At 39.5% G+C, this 22780-nt stretch overlaps 1 protein-coding gene across 1 annotated transcript in view; it reads right to left on the reverse strand.

Annotated features, from left to right (window-relative positions):
- The window catches only part of si:ch73-95l15.5 (uncharacterized), a 37804-nt gene that overhangs the window by 11356 nt on the left and 3668 nt on the right, over nt 1-22780 (reverse strand). The window contains exons 3-7 of the mRNA XM_061915538.1: nt 21463-22436; nt 18193-18330; nt 7067-7144; nt 6671-6793; nt 4687-4836 (exon numbers count right to left, since the gene is read on the reverse strand). Coding sequence (XP_061771522.1) covers nt 4687-4836; nt 6671-6793; nt 7067-7144; nt 18193-18330; nt 21463-22436 — 1463 coding nt within the window. The remainder of the gene's footprint in view (nt 1-4686; nt 4837-6670; nt 6794-7066; nt 7145-18192; nt 18331-21462; nt 22437-22780) is intronic.

A 22780-nucleotide genomic window follows, 5' to 3' on the forward strand; every position in this document is an offset into this window, starting at 1 on the left:
ACATTAATTTTTTTATGTCAGATACAGGCTTTAACTTTATCTCATGCTTCATATTAAAATTAATATTTTTTGCCAAATTTGGGCCAACATTCACAAAAAACTTATTGAATTCCTCAGCTATTTCTTCTATAATTTTCAATAATTGAGTTTTCATCTTTTACCAGATATGCTGTAAAATCCTTATTGCTAGATTTTTTAAATCATAGTATTAAGCACATGCCAGGTTTCAATTATATTATTTTTATGTTTATGCAGCAATTGTTCATAATAGTTTTTTTGTTGCAGTCTCATGATACATGTCAATCTGTTTTTATACTTTTTATATTTGTCCTCATTTTCCTTTGTTTGATTCTTAATAAATTCCTTGCAAAGCCTTTTTTTTTACAGGCTTTTACTAAACCCCTTGTTATCCATGGTTTTTCCCTCGTTTTAGTATTTTGCTTATATTCCCTCATTGACAATGATGGTCATAAAGTGTCAGAAATATATCCAGGAATGTATCGTATGCTTCATTAGTATCCTCCACAAAAACATTTTGCCAATTTTGATTTAAAAGATCAGCCTTGAATGCATTAACTGCTTCTGGTGATTTTATTCTAAAAAAATTATTTATTTGTCTTTTTGTTTGTAAGTTTGGCTTGTTGCTCAATTGGATCCCTGCAAAAACAGGCAAGTGAACACTTACATCAGTCACTAAGAGTCCACTTTTTCTCTTCCCATCAAATACATTTATAAAAATATTATCAATTAGTGTTAGGATGTCCTTTGTTATTCTGCTAGGTTTTACAATTAGTGGAAAGAAACTCAAGCTAAACATAAGATTAACAAAATCAGTGGTTTTCATGTCATCATAATATTTCATCAAATCAATGGTAAAGTCACCACAAATCAAGATAATCTTATCATTATGTCTTTCATATAACTCAAACATTTTCTTATTAAATTGATCAATGCATGTTCCAGGAGTTCTATAAATATAACTAATTAATATGTTTTTGGATCTTTCAACACTGATTTCAATAGTTACACATTCCATCAGATTGTCAATAGCAGTTGTCATGTCAGCAATCAGCCTACATTTGAGAGAAGACATCACAAACAATACAACACCTCCTCCCCTTTTGTTCATCCTGCTTTGCCAAAACATTTCATATCCCTCTAATCCATCCAGTAATTCCTTACTATCATTCAACCAAGTCTCTGAAATTGCTATTATGGTAAAACTTTGCTGTATTTAAGATACTCTTTAATTTTGGAAAAGTTACTGTAAAGACTCCTGCTGTTAAAATGAATGACTTAAAAGCCTTCCATTTTAACATTTGAATTCAACTGTTCTTCAGTATAATACTCACAGTCCACATTAGTGTCCTGATAGAAGTGAATATCTGGGTCAATGTTATTTTGTAACTCATAGCATTTATGATCATGAAAGTTGAAAGACTTGAATTTTGTGCAGCTCATTTGGTCTTCTGTCACGTTGGTTGTCCACACGGTTTTATACGTGGTGTTGAGTATATGTCTTTATGATCCAAGGTAAGAAAAAGTAAAAAACAACAAAAATAGTCTGAGCATTCCAAAAATAATCTCATCAAAAACCTCACTGTAGCTGTCCTCGTCAAAAATAGAACGATCAAAAAATGAGCTCGACAAAAGTGCAATTGTAACTGACTAAAAAATGGAACAATCAACATTATCTGAACTGTTCAAGGTCTTCAAGTTCTCTCACCAGTATCACTTTAGCTTGCTCTGGCGTAGATCCATTCAGCTGAATGAAAACTTTGCAGTTTCTTGTCCGTGTGGCTCCAATCTTATTGTTTTTCCTCAGGATCCGTGCTTCCCGTGCTATAACCGATATTTTCTTGGTCAGATGCTCGCTGATATACACCGCAGATCCCTTCAACTTTCTTCCTTGTCTCAGTAATGCCGTTTTGTGTCTCCGGTTTACAAAGCGCACAAGGACTGAAGGATTTGTTTTGTCTCTGCGTGGCAGCGTATGACAAGCTGAGATGTTATTTGCACCCACGTGTATGTCTTTTCCTTTCAAAAATTGCAAGACTTGGTCCTCCAGAGTTTGCAGATCCTTTCTCTCTGCGTCCTCTCCAACAATCCTGCCCGCCGCAGCAGCTCGGGCATACGAGCGCGGTCTGATGTTTAGTCCCGTGATGATGACATCTTCCATCCTCGTGTACTGATCCAAGTTTTCAACTCTCCTTTCAAGATCAGTTATTGTCATGTCTTTTTGTCAAATTATTTCTTTGAGTTTCCTCACTTCATCTACAAGCTCCTTGAGCTTGCTTAGCTGTTGGGAGACGCTAGCCAGGTCCCCCGACATGAAGTTTAGCGACTTCCGTATTTCCTCTATGTCATTCTCCATCTCTGCACTGTTCTTTGGAGGAGGCATGACAAAAAGTCAAAAAGTACCCCACAGGGGTACGCGTACCCCAATTTGAGAACCACTGCTCTAGAGCAGTGGTCCCAAACTACCAGTCCGTGTACCGGTACCGTTCCGTGACGCATTTGAAACATTAATTAATTTATAAACTACCACATTTTCTCCAACTTGACTTTCGCCTATCCCACTAAACACACCAATAAGATTGTTAATAGATGTATATTACAACTCTTGATAGGAAGTCACCGTTTTATTATAGTACATTCATTCATAATAATGAACATATATAATGTTAATGTGCCAGATTGTAGCCAAAGGCTCATTTCTATCTGCAGGATCATTGTATATAGCAGGGGTTCTTAACCTGTTTGACCTCAGGACCCAACTTTTCCACTACAGAGGGGCCCGACCACTCCTATATTAACACTGAAGTAGTAATCTTACTTTTGATTTTAATCATATTCAATAAATATATCTAACCTACCTTGTTTACTACCTTGTAAAGTGATATAAAAGTGTGTTAATCAGTGAAGTGAAGTCAAGTGAAGTGAATTATATTTATATAGCGCTTTTCTAAAGTGACTCAAAGCGCTTTACATAGTGACACCCAATATCTAAGTCATATTTAAACCAGTGTGGGTGGCACTCGGAGCAGGTGGGTAAAGTGTCTTGCCCAAGGACACAACGGCAGTAACTAGGATGGCACAAGCGGGAATCGAACCTGCAACTCTCAAGTTGCTTGCACGGCCACTCTACCAACCGAGCTATGCCGCCCCAGAAAGATTATTATTAATTTAACAAATAAACCTTGGGATTAGGTCGGATTTATTAGTAAAAATTATGTAAAATGTACATACAATATGTATTGTGTTGTGCTAAAATAGATAAAGAAACATTTATTACTAATTTAGTTTATTAAACTGTCTATAAAATTAAAGTGCAAATGTAAATACAGATTTACCACTTTAGTTATAATTTTTGCGCTTAAGACATTTCTCTGACATTGTCGCTACACTCCTCCTGTTTGTTTTACATTGTCATTACTGTCACAAGTGGTGGAAAAGTGTATTACAACTATGTACCACAAAAAAAAAAACACATGCATTACATTGTAGGGGGCGCTTGCACCCCAACATTGGGCCCTATGGTTAAGAGACACTGGTATATAGTATATGCCATCAACGTGCAGGGGACCATCTCTCTGCAAAGAAACACGCCCAGTGTTCCCATTACTTCAGCGTTATGGTGAGCTTATTTTTCATGCTCATTTTTTTGGCTGTTTTTACCTGCCACACGTGGAAAGCCAGTCCGTGAAAATAATGCATACTTTAAACCCGTCCCTAGTGGAATATAGGTTGGGGACCCCTGCTCTAGAGGGCTTCGATACGCAAAAACATTGCAGAGATATTTAAACAATCTTGCCTTCCTTCACAATTCCGCCAAACGAACCATTTGGTGACTTCTTTTCCAATCGGTGACATCAGAGATTTATCCATATATGGTAAAAAAATGTACCTAAAGAGCCATTGGAGTCCGCCATTGTATTCAATGAACACTTTCTTTTTCAGACAGGCAGACTGGCTCCTGCATGCACATGCATCATTCGCTGTTGCCATTTCTCATACAAATTAGCGTGTAGTTCTATCTTATATCTGTTAGCAGACTTAATATAGAAGTGCTAAAAACTACAACAAAACATTTTCTTGTGGTCTACATAACATGTAATGGGGGTTCTTTGGTCAAAATGTTGCATAGATTATGTTTTACAGAATGTCTTCAAGCTGCTTTCTGACAGACTCTTCAGGACGTGCCGTTATGTGGGTGGGCTTACTTACATGCCTCCACTATGGCTGTCTTCTCCCCATCTTCAAAGTTGTAGTTTTTAGCACTTCCATAGCGAGTCTACTGATAGATTTCAGTTAGAACTGTACACTACTTTGTATTAGAAATGGCTACATTGGAGGATGCATGTACGAGCTAGTCTGCCCCACAACAAGAGGATAGAGAAAAAGAAGGAACGTATTGACTGCTACTACTACTATAATGGCGGACTCGCACAAAGTTCTCCGGGTAGTTCTCTGCCTGAAGTTATCCGCTTACGTCTGCTGAAAAAATGTCACAAATCGGGCAAATTCTTAACAGCTCGTTTGGAGGAAGTATGAGGGAAAGCAAGATTTTTTTGCATTACAAGACATCGCCGCTATTTCAAATTTTCGGGACTTATGCAGATCCCAAACAAACAAAACAGGTGCAAATAGATATGAAAAGTTGGTCCCCTTTGAAAACGAACTCACGTTGATAATGTCCTGGTTGCCCTGCAGCACCATGTTTAGGGTCTCAAGGTCTCTCTCACGGTCTCCTGCCGCCTTCCTCAGTGAGGATACATCTTCCTCCAGACGCTTTTCCCGCTCAGCCAATTCAGATACCAAATTCTTCATTGCAGCCTTTGGAAAAAATTGTCACATATCAGATTTTTTGCACGCAAATGTTACAAGTTCGAAAATGACATACATACAATTTTAATTACAGATTGAATATTGCAAAAATAAATCCCTTTTCTTGTGTACATATTATCAGTTATTTCTGGAACAATTGAATGAGAAACAATTATGGAACCCTGGGGAAATCATGTATTTGAAAACACCAGATAAGTCTGTGTAATCAAGATGCTCCAAACAATGGTTTATAAAAAAATTACATGAAAAATTCTGAATCCAGACGGTGATCCGAATTAGCACCAAAAAAAATCTAATCACTTGTTCCATATCCCATTTCTGGCATTTCCTGAAAGTTCAATCGAAATCTGATGGTAACTTTTTGAGATATCTATAGCGGGAAAGTAAAGCCTCTTTCAAGTTCAGCCGCGTAACATAAACATAAGGTAAGGGAGAAAAAAATTCCCCGGATCAGCCCCAAAATAAAAAATATGACTTGTTCCTTTAATCAAGTTTAATCAAAACCCACCCATAAACTTTGGAGTCGTGATGATAGCAAACTAACTAGACAACAGCCAGTTAGTCGGTTTGCCTTCAGTGAAATCGCAAATTAAAGAAAAAAGACTGGAAAAGTCATGGCGACAGCTTGAACACAGACTTTATAATCTACTGTGTTCTCAATAAAGTAACTGAAATAATTTTTTCTAAACTTTCTGATTGGCTACTTTCTGTGTCGTATCACAAATCACGCAGCAATGACCCATGAGGTGTCAATGTTCCCTACATATATTTGGAGTTTTGTTCCTAAATATTGACCATGTTTTATATTTACAGTTGTCGGCCTCGACCCATTTTTGATCCAATTGCTGGTATAAATTCACTCTTACTTGACTTTTTGGGAATTTTGTCTATCAGTCACAATCCTTATGTAATACAAGAACACATATGCCTTTTTTAATAAATCCTAACTAGTGATAATCTACAACGTATGTAGTCATGAAAATAAAGAAAACGCATTGAATGAGAAGGCGTGTCCAAACTTTTGGCCTGTACTGTATATATACACATTTTTACATAACTGTAAAAAAAAAAAAAGTTTACCTTTCACTGCAAGAAAACAAGCATCGTAGTTTCCAAAATTTTACCATGAAATTTTCAGTGATTTTTTTTTTTGTAAATTGAGTGGAAAAACAGTTACATTGTTTTCTACGGTAAAATTCATGCAATAAAGCTGCCAGTTTTTCATCGTAAAATCCACGGTTATGTTTGAATGTTTATGAAAAAACAGTACCAACGTTGTTTTTACGGTAAAAAAAAAAAAAGGCAGCTCAGTCGTCAGAATTTTACCGTTTGCCTGTTGTCTTTTTACAGTGTTCAATTTGATGGATAACTTGTGCTGAAATCATAAGTCAAGCAGATATTTAAGTATTTATATTTATTTAACAAAAAATGTTTAAATTGTATATAACATAATATTTTGTTTGCCTTATTAGACATAATTTATGTTTATAAGATATGCAGCTACATGCAGTACATATATATTTTAATGTCAAACTGGAAATAACAAATACATTTAAGAAGAAACGATAAAGTACTTTATCAACACATTATTTCCAAGCTTTTAAAATAACATGGCGGACCAGACTAGGCCGACTTGCCTTGAATTTGACACGTGTCATAAATGATAGCCCCCGTCTCAAACAAAAGGAGTGGAAATAATCCACAAAGTCAGCAAAGTGGCAGGAAGACAGCAGCGTGCAGGTGATTTGCAGGCCAGCAGGGGCCCAGAGAACGGAGAAATGTTTTGCAGGTTTTGTGATGTCCAGTTATTGTTTCCACTCACCTTCTCCTCCCGGAGGATTTCTCTCAGGTTCTCGCTCAGTTTGTTGGCGATTTCGTCAGCGAGAGCGACCCCTCCGCTGCCTCCCCCCTCCAGACACACTCTTTTGATCACAGCCATGCACTCCTGTGGGTGGAAACACACACACACGCACAAAACAATTAACGACATTAGTGTTACGTCAGTCAGCAAAGAGGCGAGACTGCCATTTTTCACGTGCGTAATGTGAATAGTACCGCACAATAATCATTTTCATGACAGGACATCTTTCATCGTGGCAGCATTCCGGTATGTGACACGCGAGGTTGCTAGCCGTTAAAAGGGGCGGACGCAACTCCGCCAACAAACAACATTCCACAGAGTATTAAGTCAGTCAACCTGTCCGTTCTCATCACTCACCTGGATTAGACGGTCGCGGCTGTGCAGGGAGCAGGCCAGGTGAGGCAGCAGGGAGGTGCCATTTTCCTCCAGCAGAAACTAGGAGGCAATAAAAAGAGCTATGAAAACTATTAAACAAAACTTTTTGCGGCACAAAAAATTGGGACAGGTTTGGAGGGATTTGGACCAGGCGGGGCGGGCCAACTTCACACAGATGGATCACAAAATGTTAACAACTTAAAAACTATAATAGCATTAATCAACATTAACATTAATTACACCGTAATAACATAAAACCATGAAATATTGACATAAAAACTATATTAATTAGACCAAAAAGTTTTGCAGCACAAATGTAGCAGAAACAATGGGGGGAATTTGGGGAAATTTTGACCACATATGCGGTCCTCTCCAAGGTTTCTCATAGTCATCATTGTCACCGACGTCCCAATGGGTGTGAGTTTTCCTTGCCCTTATGTGGGCTCTACCGAGGATGTCGTTCTGGTTTGTGTTGTGGTTTGTGCAGCCCTTTGAGACACTAGTGATTTAGGGCTATATAAATAATCATTGATTGATTGATTGATTGATACTTTTATCGATAAGTTTGATGTAACGTGACGCACTACTTTTGATGTGGTTTCATGTCAGCAACACAGCGTCAGAAGCACAGCAAGTTCAATACAGGAAGTAGGTTTTTACTACTGCAAACAACAACCAGCACCACACTAAAATGAACTTGACAATAAATAGAAAGAGACAACATCACTCAGCAAACAACACATACACACACTACAACTACGAGGGAATAACAACCAACAAATGAAAGATTAAAGTGACAAGCTTGCAATCCTATAATACCCGGTTTGTCGCCAAGGAGACAAGACAGCCATCGAAGCACATTCAATCTTTTTATTAGGCAGAAGTAACATAATCCAGTGAAAAAAAGAGCTGCCGTCCGGCACGGGCTAACATACACATCTGAGATAATGCTGCGCTGTCAGTCTACCTCGCTGTTGTCACACGTCACCTATTAACAGACCCCGTCTTTTAAAAAGGCACAGACTCCTACACTCTGCTTTCATGAAAGGTCTTTCAAATGCATATGCCAGATATTTTAATATTTTTTTTTTTTAAATGAAAGAAACGCAATAATTAGTAACTAATGTATCCCTCCATCCATCCATCCATCCATTTCCTACCGCTTGTCCCGTTCGGCGTCGCGGGGAGTGCTGTAGCCTATCTCAGCTGCAAGTGGGTGGAAGGCGGAGAACACCCTGGACAAGTCGCCACCTCATCGCAGGGCAGTAACTAATGTATTAAAGAGTAATTCCAATTATAATTAAATTACTTTTTTGGCAAAGGAATGAGGAACTATAACGAGTTACTTTTTAATATTAATTTTCCAAACACTGCCAATCAGAAAGGGGGGGGCGTTGCCAGATACGTCATGCGCGTAGAGAAATAGAAAGATACATCGCGAGCGTAAACAGTCTGCACATGCAGAGTGTTTTCAAGCGCAGTTATGTTTTGGCGCTATTCTAATGCCGTACATGTTTCCAATGACATATGATGCTTCAAATGAGACTGGGGAGGTTGACTACAGCCACAGCTGTTAATACCAATGTTTTTCGACCCTTTGCTCATTTGTAGAGCAGCTGGAAAAAAAATTATTCACATCCGAATCCTGATTATTTCAATTCTGGATCGATTCAGAATTTTCAAAAACTATATTTTTTGGAGAATACATTGTTTTACATTTGTTTTCTGGGGGGCGGGGGCTGTGTATCTATCACAACAGCAGCCAAGAGAAACTTTGGTAACCTGTAACCTGTCTTGAAATGTTCTATTAGAAGTTTTATACCAAATAGTATATTGCGAAAACCGGTTTGAATCAATAAACGGGTTGATTCGTAAAATCGAATTGAATAGTGAGTTGATCTAAGATTCACATCCTTACTAATTCAGGCAATTATTTTCTGTAGGAAATTAACGCATAAAGAGGTTATATTGGTTATGTAAGTGTATTTTAATACTGAATTTTTTTTCAGTACTCAGTATTCTTCTTCCTCCAAACACGATGAGTTGAGTTTATACCAAAAAGTTCTATTTTGGTTTCATCTGACCACATGACATTCTCCCAATCCTCTGCTGTATCATCCATGTATCCATTTTGGTACAAACTCAACTCGTCGTGTTTGGAGTAAGAAGAATACTGAGTTGCATCCCAAGAACACCATACCTACTGTGAAGCATGGGGGTGGAAACATCATGCGTTGGGGCTGTTTTTCGGCTAAGGGGACAGGATGATTGATCCGTGTTAAGGAAAGAATGAATGGGGCCATGTATCGTGAACTTTTGAGCCAAAACCTCCTTCCATCAGTGAGAGCTTTGAATGGTTGAGACCCATCAGGAGCAAGGGTGAAGTGTCTTGCTCAAGGACACAACGGACGTGACTAGGGTGGTAGAAGGTGGGGATTGAACCAGTAACCCTCAGATTGCTGGCACGGCCACTCTCCCAACATCGCCACGCCATAGTTCAGCGCCCCACTGGTGGGGAATAGAGACATGACAGGTGGGGCGCGAGGAACGGGAGGAAATTTCACTTTTTTTTTTTTTTTTAATTCTTGGATTCATTTTTTTTTACAACCCCATTTTCTATACAATCTGTAAATCAATTTGTGATTCTGTCTGTGAAATCCCCTATATAAATTAATGTAAATTACTTATTTTTCCTGTAGGCTTTAAATTTCTATGTAGGAGCGAAAGTTTGACAGACGCAACAGTAACTAATGGGGGCGGGGCTGAGCGGAACAAACTTTTGCGCGGGTGGGTAGCAGGCTAATGTGTGGACCACAATTACACAAAATGGATAAATTGGCCTCATATAGAGTTGCATACAGAATTGCTCAATGCAAAAAAGCACACACAATTACTGAGCAACTGATTCTCCCCGCTGCAATAGACATGGTGTCAGTCATGCTTGACGAGACAAGCGCAGCACAATTAAAAGCTGTCCCACTGTCAAGCGACACAGTTGCGAGACGTATATGCGACATTGCAAGGGATCTTGAGGAACAACTCCTAGATCAGGGGTCGGCAACCAGCGGCTCCGGAGCTGCATGCGACTCTTTGATCACTTTGATGCGGCTCAGCTTGTCACGGCCAGCTCATCTTGTCATCCTGCTTGTCAAACCTCGGGACACGCCCACGGCCGCACGCGTCTGCTGCTGCAGGACGGAGACATGTGGGTGTCCAAGTTAAAGCGCCTGACAGCGGACCTTGAAGATGTTTCACGCCAGATGGCCGTTCTTGCTCAGAATCACAAATAGTGTGATATTGAAAACCTCCCCAAGCCAGACAAACTTGTGTTCGAAACTTGGAACGCTATCCCCAACTTTTATGTGAACATGAAAAAGTATGCACTTGGAGTCCTGTCGATCTTTGGATCCACATATGCATGTGAGCATGTGTTCTCCAACATGAACTCTATTAAAAACAAACATGGCACACGCCTCACAGATGAGAGTTTACAATCCTGTGTGAAGATAAAGGTGACGTCACACAGCCCCGATGTGGAGACGCTGTGCTCTGCGGTTCAGGAGCAGAAATCACATTGACCGCGTATGATGAATATTTTAATTTCCTATAATTTTGCATATATTCACATGTTTTAATTGTTCAGTGAAATAGACATTTTAATATTTAGGTTGGCAGCTGCAGCTGACTGCACGGCGCCAGTAAAAGGATGACAGCACAGAGAGAGAGGACGGCATTTTTGGTTCTCTGCCAGTGAATAATTTAAGTTTGGCGTTTTGTTTTTTCATTACTACAAGGAGGACTTAAATAGACATTAAGTATTTTACTTAACCTTCAACCTGACGCAGGGGCGGTTCTAGGCATGCTTTTATGAGGGGGCAGTCAGAAATGTGAAGGGGGCATCATGTGTACACATCATGCTCCAGCACTTTTTTTTCTTTGCTTATAGTAACGATGCTTTCTTCATTGAAATGGGTCTTTAGCTATGTGTCCAACCCCAACCTGGAGTAGTGGATTGCACTTTGTCAGGCCTCTACCTTCAGACCTGTCCAACTTGGGTGTGCCACCTGAAAACTAAGCTCCTGCTGGTATAGCTCTTACGGTCACTGAGGCCCGCAAACCCCCTGACCACAATAAGGTGGCAATCCCTCAGGGGGGGAACTGAAACATAAAAATAAAAATAAATGAATAAAATAAAATAAAACATCCTTCATCCAGTTTTTATCAACCAACAACATAACATGTATCCTAACTGGATGGCCTAACTCTCAAATAAATTTTGACCCAAAGTAGGACTTCACACACTACAGTCAATATTTACAAAACTGAAAGGTAGTCTGATGAATAATGTTAAAAAAGAATCTCAAACTAATTTATAAAACAGAACATGGGCACTCATCTGGGCACAAAATTCATTCACTCCAATGCAGGGGCGTCACTAGACCTAATACTGTACTGGGGCACACCTGGGGCACAAATAATTCATGTTGGCGTGCAAAGCGCGCAAGCAAAAACATTTTTAGCACTTATTTATCATAAAAAATACATAAATAGTGCTTTAAACTATGAAATCATATCAGATTATGTTGTATGGATCTTTGATTAACCACCTGAAATTAACTAATGCATTTGACCTACTTGTACACTTTTTTACTCCAGACTTCTAAACTGCTACTGGTAAAAGCAAAAAGGAAGAGCAATTAATCTTTTTGAAATATATATTGCAGTAATCATCTGCAAATTTAACATCTACAAAAGTAAAACAAAAAATAAAGCACCCCTACATCTCTGGGTTCTTTTATATTATATAATTTCCATTTATGGCTGTGTGGCTAATCCTATTTCAGATACACAAAACTATAAAATATTCACAAAACAATAAAGCCACAGTAGTAGAATAAATGAACAACTGTTGTGTGTCTGTTCAGGGAATCATTTTCTGAGAAATAAACTGTAACGTCTCTTTTTCATTTTTGCAAAGTGGTCAATCACTCTGGACAGACATGGAAATATTACAGCAACTGTTATACAGTTGACCAGTGGTTCCCAACTGGTGGGTCGTGACATAAAAGTGGATTGTGTGTCATCTTCAGTGAGTCGCAGTCAGATGTGTGCATGGAAAAAAAAAAGTTTAGGGAGAAAAAAATCAAATTGTGGCAACAAAACCAGATATTTTTAGCCATTTTTCTAGTGACTATTAGTGAGTATTTTAGCAAATGGCAAACCGACTAACAAGTTGGAGGAGGACTCAGGACAGACATGGAAATATATATTTTTTAAATCTAAATGGGGCAACAAAACCCGATATTTTCAGCCATCTTTCTGAAAACAAATACAGAAATGTTACTATTTTTTCTGGAAACAAAACCAGATGCTTTAGCTGTAGCCATTTTTCTGGTGACAAAACAAGATTATTTTAGTCAAAGTCACACCGATTAACAAGACAAGTCTACTGTGCTATTTTTCTGTGAAATAAACTTGAATGATTTAAAAATTTGGCTCACGACTTGATGATATGGAAAAATGTTTTTCTTCCTGAAGATAAATCATTTGAGAAGCACTCAACTCACACATGCTTACTCCAAATCATCATTGATGCAGAACCAGCAGACAATAAACAACATGATGTTTCATGTTCATTGGAAATTCCCCCGACAGCTCGTACAGCAAATGAATGTTTGTCTTGATACAAGGAATAACGTTAGCTAACTTAGCATCAACTTTAGACAATGGTGTTGCCTAGGTAGCTAGGACTTCACTTACATCTCTCATTCCTCGCTTCTTCTCTGCTGCGGGCGAATAACTTTCTTAAATCCATCTAGGAGTTACAGTTTGAGTCAAATCAAAATCAAAATATTGTAATTAACAAATTGTTGTTGGCTAACGTCACCTACCTCACGCAGTGATTCGAATCCCCCCCCCTCTCTCTCTCTCTCTCTCTCTCTCTCAACCGAAGTCTCGATCCACACGTGAATAAATTACCATATTAAGTAGCCATGTGCTCACTGTTTCGTGGAGTGAATACAGTAGCAATCAATTACCAAAGTAAGTAGTATGTGCGCTGTTGTCTATGTTATGTCGACTTAAAACTCTGAAGCATTTTTTTTAATTGGTGAAATTTTTACTGGGGCACTGCAAATCAACAGTGGGGCACGTGCCCCAGTGAAATATGTCTGGCTACGCCCCTGCTCCAATGTATGTGTGTTGCCCACTTGCTTGTAAATTGATGAAAACGGCACTGTTTTTCTTTTTAGGTGTCTTGGTCATATCAAATGAAACTTATAATTTGTTTATTGCAAAATGTAGATTGAAACATTAAAGGTTGACTACGTACAATTACAAGAAAAACAACAGAAAAAGAATCCCAGCAGTCGATTGCCAGACCGTTGCTAAGTAAAACGGGCCGTTGCTGGGGACTCCGCTCTGAACAGAGGACAGCAGAGGAGGACTGCTAAGCAGGATATATACCTTATGTTTCATTTTTACCGTCATTAACAGCATCATAAATGACTTGTAGCTTGTTACAGGGACAGTGGAGGCTCTCTGCCTTCCAAACCAAAGCAAAAGTGCTCAGAGCCTCCGCTGTCACTGCTCTTGTCAAGTTGTAAAAAAAAAAAAAAAAAAGGAACTCCGTAGCACCGAAAGTCCGCGACGATAAACGTGTTTATGACGGATAAGACTACACAAATACACCCATCCTAACAAGTATATGATAAATGTAGACAACTTTTCCTTTTCTTTTACTTTCATACTGCAACAGTGATTGGATGTTTAATGAGGACTAAGGGGTGTGTGCGGGTGTGTGTCTGCTGCGCAGCCTGTGGAATGGTGAATACACGCACAGCGGAGGGAGGGATGAGAGGGAAGCCGACACTACTATATCGTGTGTGTCCCTTTTTCGGCGGATTTTTCCACTAGTGCAGATAATTTTGTCAACTTGTAATGTAGTAATTTTGTGAGTTTATTAAAATTTGCTTTATCAAATTTAGATTTGAGGGGGCAAGACATTTATTTAAGGGGGCTCTGCCCCCTCTTGCCCCTGCGTAGAGCCGGCCATGACCCGACGTCTTTTTCGGAGTTAAAAATGTTTTGTTGCATGCAGAAATTTTATTTCATTTTTTTCTGCAGTCGTTCGTTGATTTCATAAACGTAACACATCATAGTTTGTTTATACATAGCACAAAGCAAAAAGAAAACTTTATATGCAGTGTTATTTCATTTTTTTATTTTTTTTTTTTATTTTATTTTATATTTACATTTTTTTGTCCTGTCCAGCTTCTCAGGCAAATCATATAATTGATGTAGATGCCCATATCGGCTGTTCACATTTACTTTACAGAAGAGAAGTGTAGGATACTTCTCTTGTTGCCTTATTTAAATTTGACTTTATTAAATGTATTTATATTATCATTTTGTGCAGCCGGGCTGGAGCAGCAAGGGATAGAAAGAGAAAAAAAGGAAGACAGAGGGGGAAATTGTGGGGATCAGAGGGGGATTAGACTGTGTTATTTCATTTTAAATTTCAAAAGAGTTTTGTGGCTCCCATTGTTTTCTTTAATTTGTGAAACGGGTCAAAATGGCTCTTTGAGTGGTAAAGGTTGCCGACCCCTGTCGTAGACAAATTTAAATAAAGTTGTTTTGCTTTACAAGTGGACGAAGCTACTGACAGCAATAGAGACTGCCCGTTCATCACATACGTCCGCAATGTGAATGGCAAGTCACTGTGCGAGGATTTACTGTTTTGCAAATACATAAAAAAATAGAGCCACTGCTGATGAGCTGTTCAAGATAATGGACAGTTTCCTCAAAGAACACGACCTTAAATGGGAAAACTCTGTGGACTTTTGCTCCGATGGCGCACAGACGATGGCAGGGTCAAGAAACGGGCAGCAGGCTCTAATAAAGCGGGTTGCGCCAAATGCGCATTGGACACACTGCGTCATTCACCGGGAAGACCCCGCATCAAGGCAGCTCAGCCCCGAACTCAATGAGGTTTTAACAGATGTTGTGAGCGCGGTAAATTTGATCAAAACACGAAAAAGTGGCACTTTTAATTTATTTGATATTGAACTTGATGCAAGTTTTTTGATTTATTATTGAACTTGATGCAAGTTATTTGATTTATTACTGAACTTGATGCAAGTTATTTGATTTATTATTGAACTTGATGCAAGTTATTTGATTTATTATTGAACTTGATGCAAGTTATAACACTTTTATTTGATTTATTATTGAAATTGATGCAAGTTATAACACTTTTGTTTTATTTATTATTGAACTTGATGCAAGTTATTTTATTTATTATTGAACTTGATGCAAGTTATACCACAGCTGCAGAGTTATTTTATTTATTATTGAACTTGATTTTATTTTATGTTATTGAGTTGGAATGTATACAACTTGATGTTACTTGATGTTCAATAAATCTGAAAATGTTAAACTTGGCATTAGCGATCTGTTAGGGCGATGGGGGCAGGTGGGGCTTGAAAACTCCCCTTTGTCCAAAGTGGGGGATGTCAAAAAAAGTTTGAGAACCACTGCCGTAGTTCAAGTCGTTGACTATTGATTGTGAAACCATACACAGCATTTACTTATATGACCCAATCTAAACAATCCTCCAAAGTCGTGATTAAGGGAATTCAACAAACATGATCACACATAACACAACCAGCACATTGGACTTTGTAAAATATTATTTATAAAACGTCCAATCAGCACTAAAAACAACATCAAAATTGTAGCCTTTAAATTAATTACAATGCATAATGGATAAGGGAAAAACACTCTCCATACTTATCCATATTTTGTGCATTTCGGCTGATATTTCTGATTGATTAAAAAAACTTTAAGGAAGGAGGTCGTCATAGAAGTAAATAAGGTAGGAGTTGAAATTTCACATACTCTTAATAACAAATTATAAAAATTATTAATCATATACCCATTATATTTCTATATTATCACTTTGCATGCTGTCGGCCAAATTTTTTTTAGGCCCAATGCGGCCCCCAGTTAAAAAGTTGCTCTTTATCAGGGGTCGGGAACCTTTTTGGCGGAGAGAGCCATGAAAGCCAAATATTTAAAAATTTATTTCTGTGAGAGCCATATAATATTTTTTTAGCACTGAATACAACTAAATGCGTGCATTTTTAAGTAAGACCAACATTTTTAGAGTATAATAAGTCTCTTATTATTTTTAATAACATTGTTATTCTGAAGCTAACCAATAATAAATAAAATACTTCTTAATGCGACTTCTTGAATTGGTGGGGTAGAAAACGGATGGATGATTTAAAAGGGAATAAGCGGTAGGAAATGGATGGATGGATGGATAATGTTTTATATTTTCAACGTTGTTTTTAACACATACCATGAATTGATTTACGAGGACCTAGACTTAAACAAGTTGACAAACTTATTCAGGTGTTACCATTTAATGGTCAATTGTACGGTATATGTACTGTACTGTGCAATCTGCTAATAAAAGTTTCAATCAATCAATCAGAACTGTTATTACCAGCGGAATTATTCATTACTTATCGTGTTAAGCAATGTCAGCTAAGGTTTATTTGAGAGCAAGATGCAGTCATCAAAAGAGCAACATCTGGCTCGAGAGCCGTAGGTTCCCTACCCCTGCTCTATATCAACCTCAAGTCTATTCGTCGATTTTAAGTTGTGTTTTTAAGGTTTATTTTATGTTCTTTTTTCCAAAGAAAACTTAGTTTTTTATATGGCAAACACACAAAATACACAATATTTTCACCAAAAATATTTAAAAGTGGAATATTTGATGTGAAGTAGTTGGGAGCATGAACAGGTCGATAGTTTATAACAGGGGTTGGCAACCCAAAATGTTGAAAGAGCCATATTGGACCAAAAATACAAAAACAAATATGTCTGGAGCCGCAAAAAAATAAAAGCCATATTACATACAGATAGAGTGTCATGAGATATAAATTGAATTAAGAGGACTTAAAGGAAACTAAATGAGCTCAAATATAGCTACAAATGAGGCATAATGATGCAATATGTACATACAGCTAGCCTAAATAGCATGTTAGCATCGATTAGCTTGCAATCATGCAGTGACCAAATGTCTGATTAGCACTCCACATAAGTCAATAACATCAACAAAACTCACCTTTGTGCATTCATGCACAACGTTATAAGTTTTGTGGACAAAATCAGACAGAAAAAGAAGTGGCATAAATCACATCCTAGAAATTTGGAGAAAGTTATACTTCAAACAAAACCACGGTGAGTTCAAGGACCGCCAAAATTAGTAGGACAAAACAGTGCTTGCCAAATACTCGAATCAGTGAAGCATGTTTAAAATAAACAGTGTGCTTTATAGCAATTAGGAAGGTTTGTGTCATGTTTGTCCTCCTACAGAAACCAAATTAAAACAAAAAATATGTTTTTTGCCCCTCATCATTTCCATTTTTCATATATTTTTTAAAAAGCTCAAGAGAGCCACTAGGGCGGCGCTAAAGAGCCACATGCGGCTCCAGAGCCGCGGGTTGCCGACCCCTGGTTTATGACTAAAATGATTTTGATTCATTATCATTTTTTGAGCAAAAAAAAACAGCCTTCATTCTTATTCTCGTTCCTTTTGTTAACGGTTAGTTTTTTTATTCGACTTTTTTAAGGTTCGTTCTTTTCATTGCATTTTTCCAATGTGCGGCGGGCCGTTAAGAAATTAGCTGCAAGCCCCGGGCTGCACTTTGGACAGCCCTGCGCCGAATGATGCCATGTTAATGATACGGCTTTTGACGCAAATACTTATCCGCTGTAAGTCTGCAATGCAAACCACGGCGGCGGTTTTCCTCCTCATTCAAGCCTGCGTCTGCAAGTTGTGTAAATACCTTCTAACTGACAACGAGATGCCCTCCAGTCATGTGAAGGCCTCTTTTGTCCTGGTTAATAATATCCTGACTGCTGAGCCAAGGGCAAACTCTGCCAGTCCGGCAAGATTCCACCGCGTGTGTTTTTGATCCGTACATATAAAAGAGCAGAAAGACGCCACACCCTTGCTACAGCCAAACATACACGACAGTTACGAGAACTCGGCAGGCAGGCAGCGTTTAAATGAATCAACACAAAGTAGCGCTTACGTGCGTCCGATCCACGTTGCCGCTGACCTCCGCTGACCTAGGCTTCAGCTCAGCCTCCAGGGTTCTGATGCGGGCCTCCGCCTGGTCCAACTGGCCTCGCAGGTGCCTGACGACTTGCTGGACCTTGCGACTATTGCTCTGGCGGGGACAAAGAATGTTGTGTTGAAAAGTTTGCACAGGAGGGCTATTGAAAAGTTGTTGCATAACGACCTATGACCTCAGGATGCCGCGAACTGTGTCAATATTTCAAACCGGACGCTTTATTGAGAGCCTTTAATGGCCAGGCGTCTGTTCAGGTAGAAAACACAGACAAGCTACTTAAATTTGTCCATTTCATTGACATTCCACAATTTCCTGGGGTTCCTGGCATGTAAAAGTCAAATTCCTGACTAGGGACAGGTACCCTCTATCCATCCATTTTCTTACCGCTTGTCCCTTTCGGGGTCGCGGGGGGTGCCAATTTCGGTACCTGGTTTGCTCGTGATGTCACGCCCGGTGAGACAAAGCCAAACTAACCCTGTACGTAATGTTGCAATTTCCAATACCAACAAAGAAAATTGACTCACAAAACCACTCCAACGTACATTACGTAAGGCTACACTATTCCAAAAATGTGCTAGCTTGATGCTAATATACTTTGGCTTTGCCATCAACATGGCACTAGCGACTTTGCAGTGAATTTCAAAAAAACAAACTACAACTGAGATGCTAGTTGCAATCAAACAGCCGGTGCGCAATAAGTACAATACTTACAGTATATACACTTTATAGGGCACAACAGACAGCCAAGACTGAAATAACCGCCACACCATAAACTATGCACCACTGCCATCTAACGTCTGCAACTCGCAACTGTAATTGCAACTTATTGTCATAAGTGCAAATTATACTCAGAAATGTGATAATGAAACAACATATAAAAAATCAGCTCATTTTTAAACGTTGCAATAAAAAGTTAGATTTTCTTATCAAAAACAATTTGTATTAATTAACACATAAAGTTACCAAAAATTGGTACCGGTGGGGATTCCCAAAAAATATGACTTAATACTGTATTGGTTCAAATGTGAACAAAAATTATCCCTATTATTGACATGCGCGCTATCATTTTTTTATTTCCCAAATATTCCCACATTTACCGGAATTCCACATTTTTTGGGAGATTTTTTTGCCAGTCGCAATTAATCCTAAATTTCTCAATTGATTCAAACATTAAATTTACGTTAGAAATTCTAACCAACAATTTTAAAAATGTACAAAAAATTCGCACTTTTCCCACTCTTCAATAAAGCAAAATGATCCTACTTCCACAAGTCCAAACACATTCAAACCATTCCAAAATCAAAAGGTTTATTGATAGTGTTAGTCAATTGCTATTGTTAGCATGCTTGCCTTTTAAGCTATTTTTGCAGGTACTTTTTACACCTTTACCATGAATTGATTAACGTGGACCCCGACTTAAACAAGTTGAAAGACTTATTCGGGTGTTACCATTTACTGGTCAATTGTACGGAATATGTACTGAACTGTGCAATTTACTAATAAAAGTATCAATCAATCAAGTCAAATACATTCGCATGAAAGCATGCGAACATTGACAACTTCTTTGGCAAATTTTGCAGGCATGTAAATATATATTCTGACACTTTATGCACATGTTTGTTGTTAGCATGCTTACTTTTGAGCTAATTTTGTGGGTCGACACCTCCAGAGTAACATATTTGGTACTTGACCCATGCTAACTGTTGTCATGTAAACATGCTAACCTGTGTAGCTCCTTTTACAGGTATATACTAACTAAAGTCATGTTTTTTGTTACCTGAAAGTATGCTAACATTAGCATGCTAGCTTTTGCAGCTAATAATATATATATATATATATATATATATATATATATATATATATATATATATATATATATATATATATATATATATATATACACTGTATTTCCTTGACTAGCCGTCGGGCATGTAATATGCGCCTGCCTTGAATTACTGCCGGGCAAAACTCGCTCCCCAAATTAATAAGCGCATGCTTACTTTTACCGCCGGGTCAAATTCGTGACGTCACGATTGACACTTCCCCTGCCGTCATTTTCAAAATGGCGGCGGAGTAGTTTTTGCTATTACTGTGTGTAAACCAGGGTCTTGTTCCACAGCCATACAGATCACAACAACTTCAACACTCCTACCAATACGTGCCACACTCTGCGAACCCACATTAAACGATGACAAACACACTTCTGGAGAACATCGGCCCTGCAACACACCACAAACGCAACACAACACCTACCCAGAATGCAATGCATCCACGACTCCTGGTTACACTGTCCATACACCCGCTGGCACCAAACCACCCCCCTCCGTGCGTTGGTTGAGGTTGGCGGGGTTGGGGCGCGTGTATAATATAGCCAAGAGTCACGGATGCAGGGCATTATGGGTAATCCCTATGCTGCGTTTATAATGTGCCACAGAGCCAATGCTCTCCAGAAATGTGTTTGGTGTGGGTTCACAGAGTGTGGCGCATATTAGTAAGAGTTTTAAAGTTATTTATATCACAAACATCAGTGTAAAAGGTATGGCTGTTGACCAAGTATGCATTGCAATCATGTATAAGAAGCAGGGAAATGCATGCGTCCGGCCTGCGCGCAGACAGCATGGTGTAAAGTTGGGCGCAATGACATGCTGTAGAGCAGTGTTCCTCAACCACCGGGCCACGGACGAAGAATAATTTTTCATTTATTTTTTGTTTTATTAACCAAACTCAATTTTTTTTACTGCATGCCATTGGTAAGCGCAAGGGTGAGAAGAGGTTTTAAAATTATTAGCCTCTGCTTACTTTTACTGCATGCTTTGAATAAGCGCAGGAGTGAGAAGAGGTTTTAAATTAATTAGCGCTCCGGCGGCTATTCAAGGAAATACGGTGTATATGTAGACTGTAAGTATTATAGCTTTTTGAGCTAATTTTGCAGGTATACAACCCCAAAGTCACCTATTTAGTACTTGACGGATGTGAACTGTTGACATGCTAGCATTTATAGCTTATTTTGAGGTATATACCAACAAATCCTATTTTTTGTTACCGGACGCTCTCTGGCTACCATGCTGTTAGCATTTCCGTGTGTCTTTTTAGAATTCACACACACATTCTACAACATTTAAGGTTGTAGACGCTTTGTAATGTGTATTACAACCATCTACAGGACTGGAGCGGAACAGTATCACTCAATCAATATGTATATGATGTTTTTATATAAACCCCACCCACCTGTTGATGAAGAGGCAGGAATTCATCCTTTAGCTCCGTCAGGATGTCCTCACCTTCAGGTTCGTGCTCGTCGTTCTCCATGTCTCCAAAGCTTAGGGTCCTGCTCACCTCGCTGGAACGCCTCCTCTTGTTCATCCTGGCCAGGACAGGAATCTTGCTCCCAGGTGGTGAGCTAACAGGCCTTCCTTCCAAGCACCTGAGCTCCCTCAAAGCAAGGCCGACTGACAGATCGCCCTGCGAATCAAACGGATCGAAGCCGTCCAGGGAGTCCAGGGACTGGATGGACCCGGCGTGGGAGGATACCCTCAGGGAGAGGGTAAACGCCGCCAGTGAGGAGGGAGTGGAGCAGACGGACGGGATCCTGTGCCAGTGCAGGGGCATGCTGCGGGATTTATCCCGGGACAAAGCCAGCGGAGAGAACGGGTGGAAAGGCATGCGGCGAGGAAAGCCACAAACTGACTCATAATCCGAATCGGACACACGCAGCGAATCACAGCCTTTGCAGTTTTGACCCTTCCTGCACCTTTTTCCTGTTCGGATAAAATACGGACACGTGTCCCACTTCTCGGACCAGCACTCGTACTCGGACAGAGCCATATTCTCTTTCAGCATCTCCCGGTACGCCTCCTTCTCCGCCTCGCCTTCGTCATCGCTAGTGCTTCCCCGGCTCGGTGTGTCCTGCGGATTCCTCTGAGTGTAGCTGTGGCGAACCCAGCGTCGGATGCGGTCGCGCTCCTGCGTCAGCTTGTCGAGCCGCTCGGACGACAGCACCTTCACCCTGGTGATGACCGAGTCAAACTTGAACACCCGCTCCAGGGTGCACATGCACTTGCCGCACACAAAGTCCCCCCGCCCGCCGTGGCGCGCCACAGGCTGGCCCAGGATGTGGGTCAGAACCGCTAGCAGATCCATATTCTTGGAGGGGGAGTTAAGGGACAACTGGGACGAAGAGGAGCCCAGGGACGACATGCTGCCTGCGAATGGAAACACTTGGGGTGTGAATCTTTTCTTGATTTAACACGATTCTCGCAGAGTACCGTACTTTCCGGACTCTAGAGCGCACCCATATTTAAGCTGCACCAACCAAATCTTAACAGGAAACAAATGTTTTTACATACGGTACTATAAGTCGCAGATATATACACCGGCGCAAAAGATTTTGGAAATGTAAAACCGATGATCAAACAAAACAGAAGTCAGCGTCATGGAACCACTACCTTCGGATGCTCGCTAAACAGACTCAACGCAACGGTGACGTTTCGGGAAATTTGCTAAACTGAAACAATGCAAACATAATGCCATTGAAAGTTAATAAGAT

The sequence above is a fragment of the Nerophis ophidion genome, linkage group LG11 (assembly GCF_033978795.1).
Source record: "Nerophis ophidion isolate RoL-2023_Sa linkage group LG11, RoL_Noph_v1.0, whole genome shotgun sequence".
Lineage (NCBI taxonomy): Eukaryota > Metazoa > Chordata > Actinopteri > Syngnathiformes > Syngnathidae > Nerophis > Nerophis ophidion.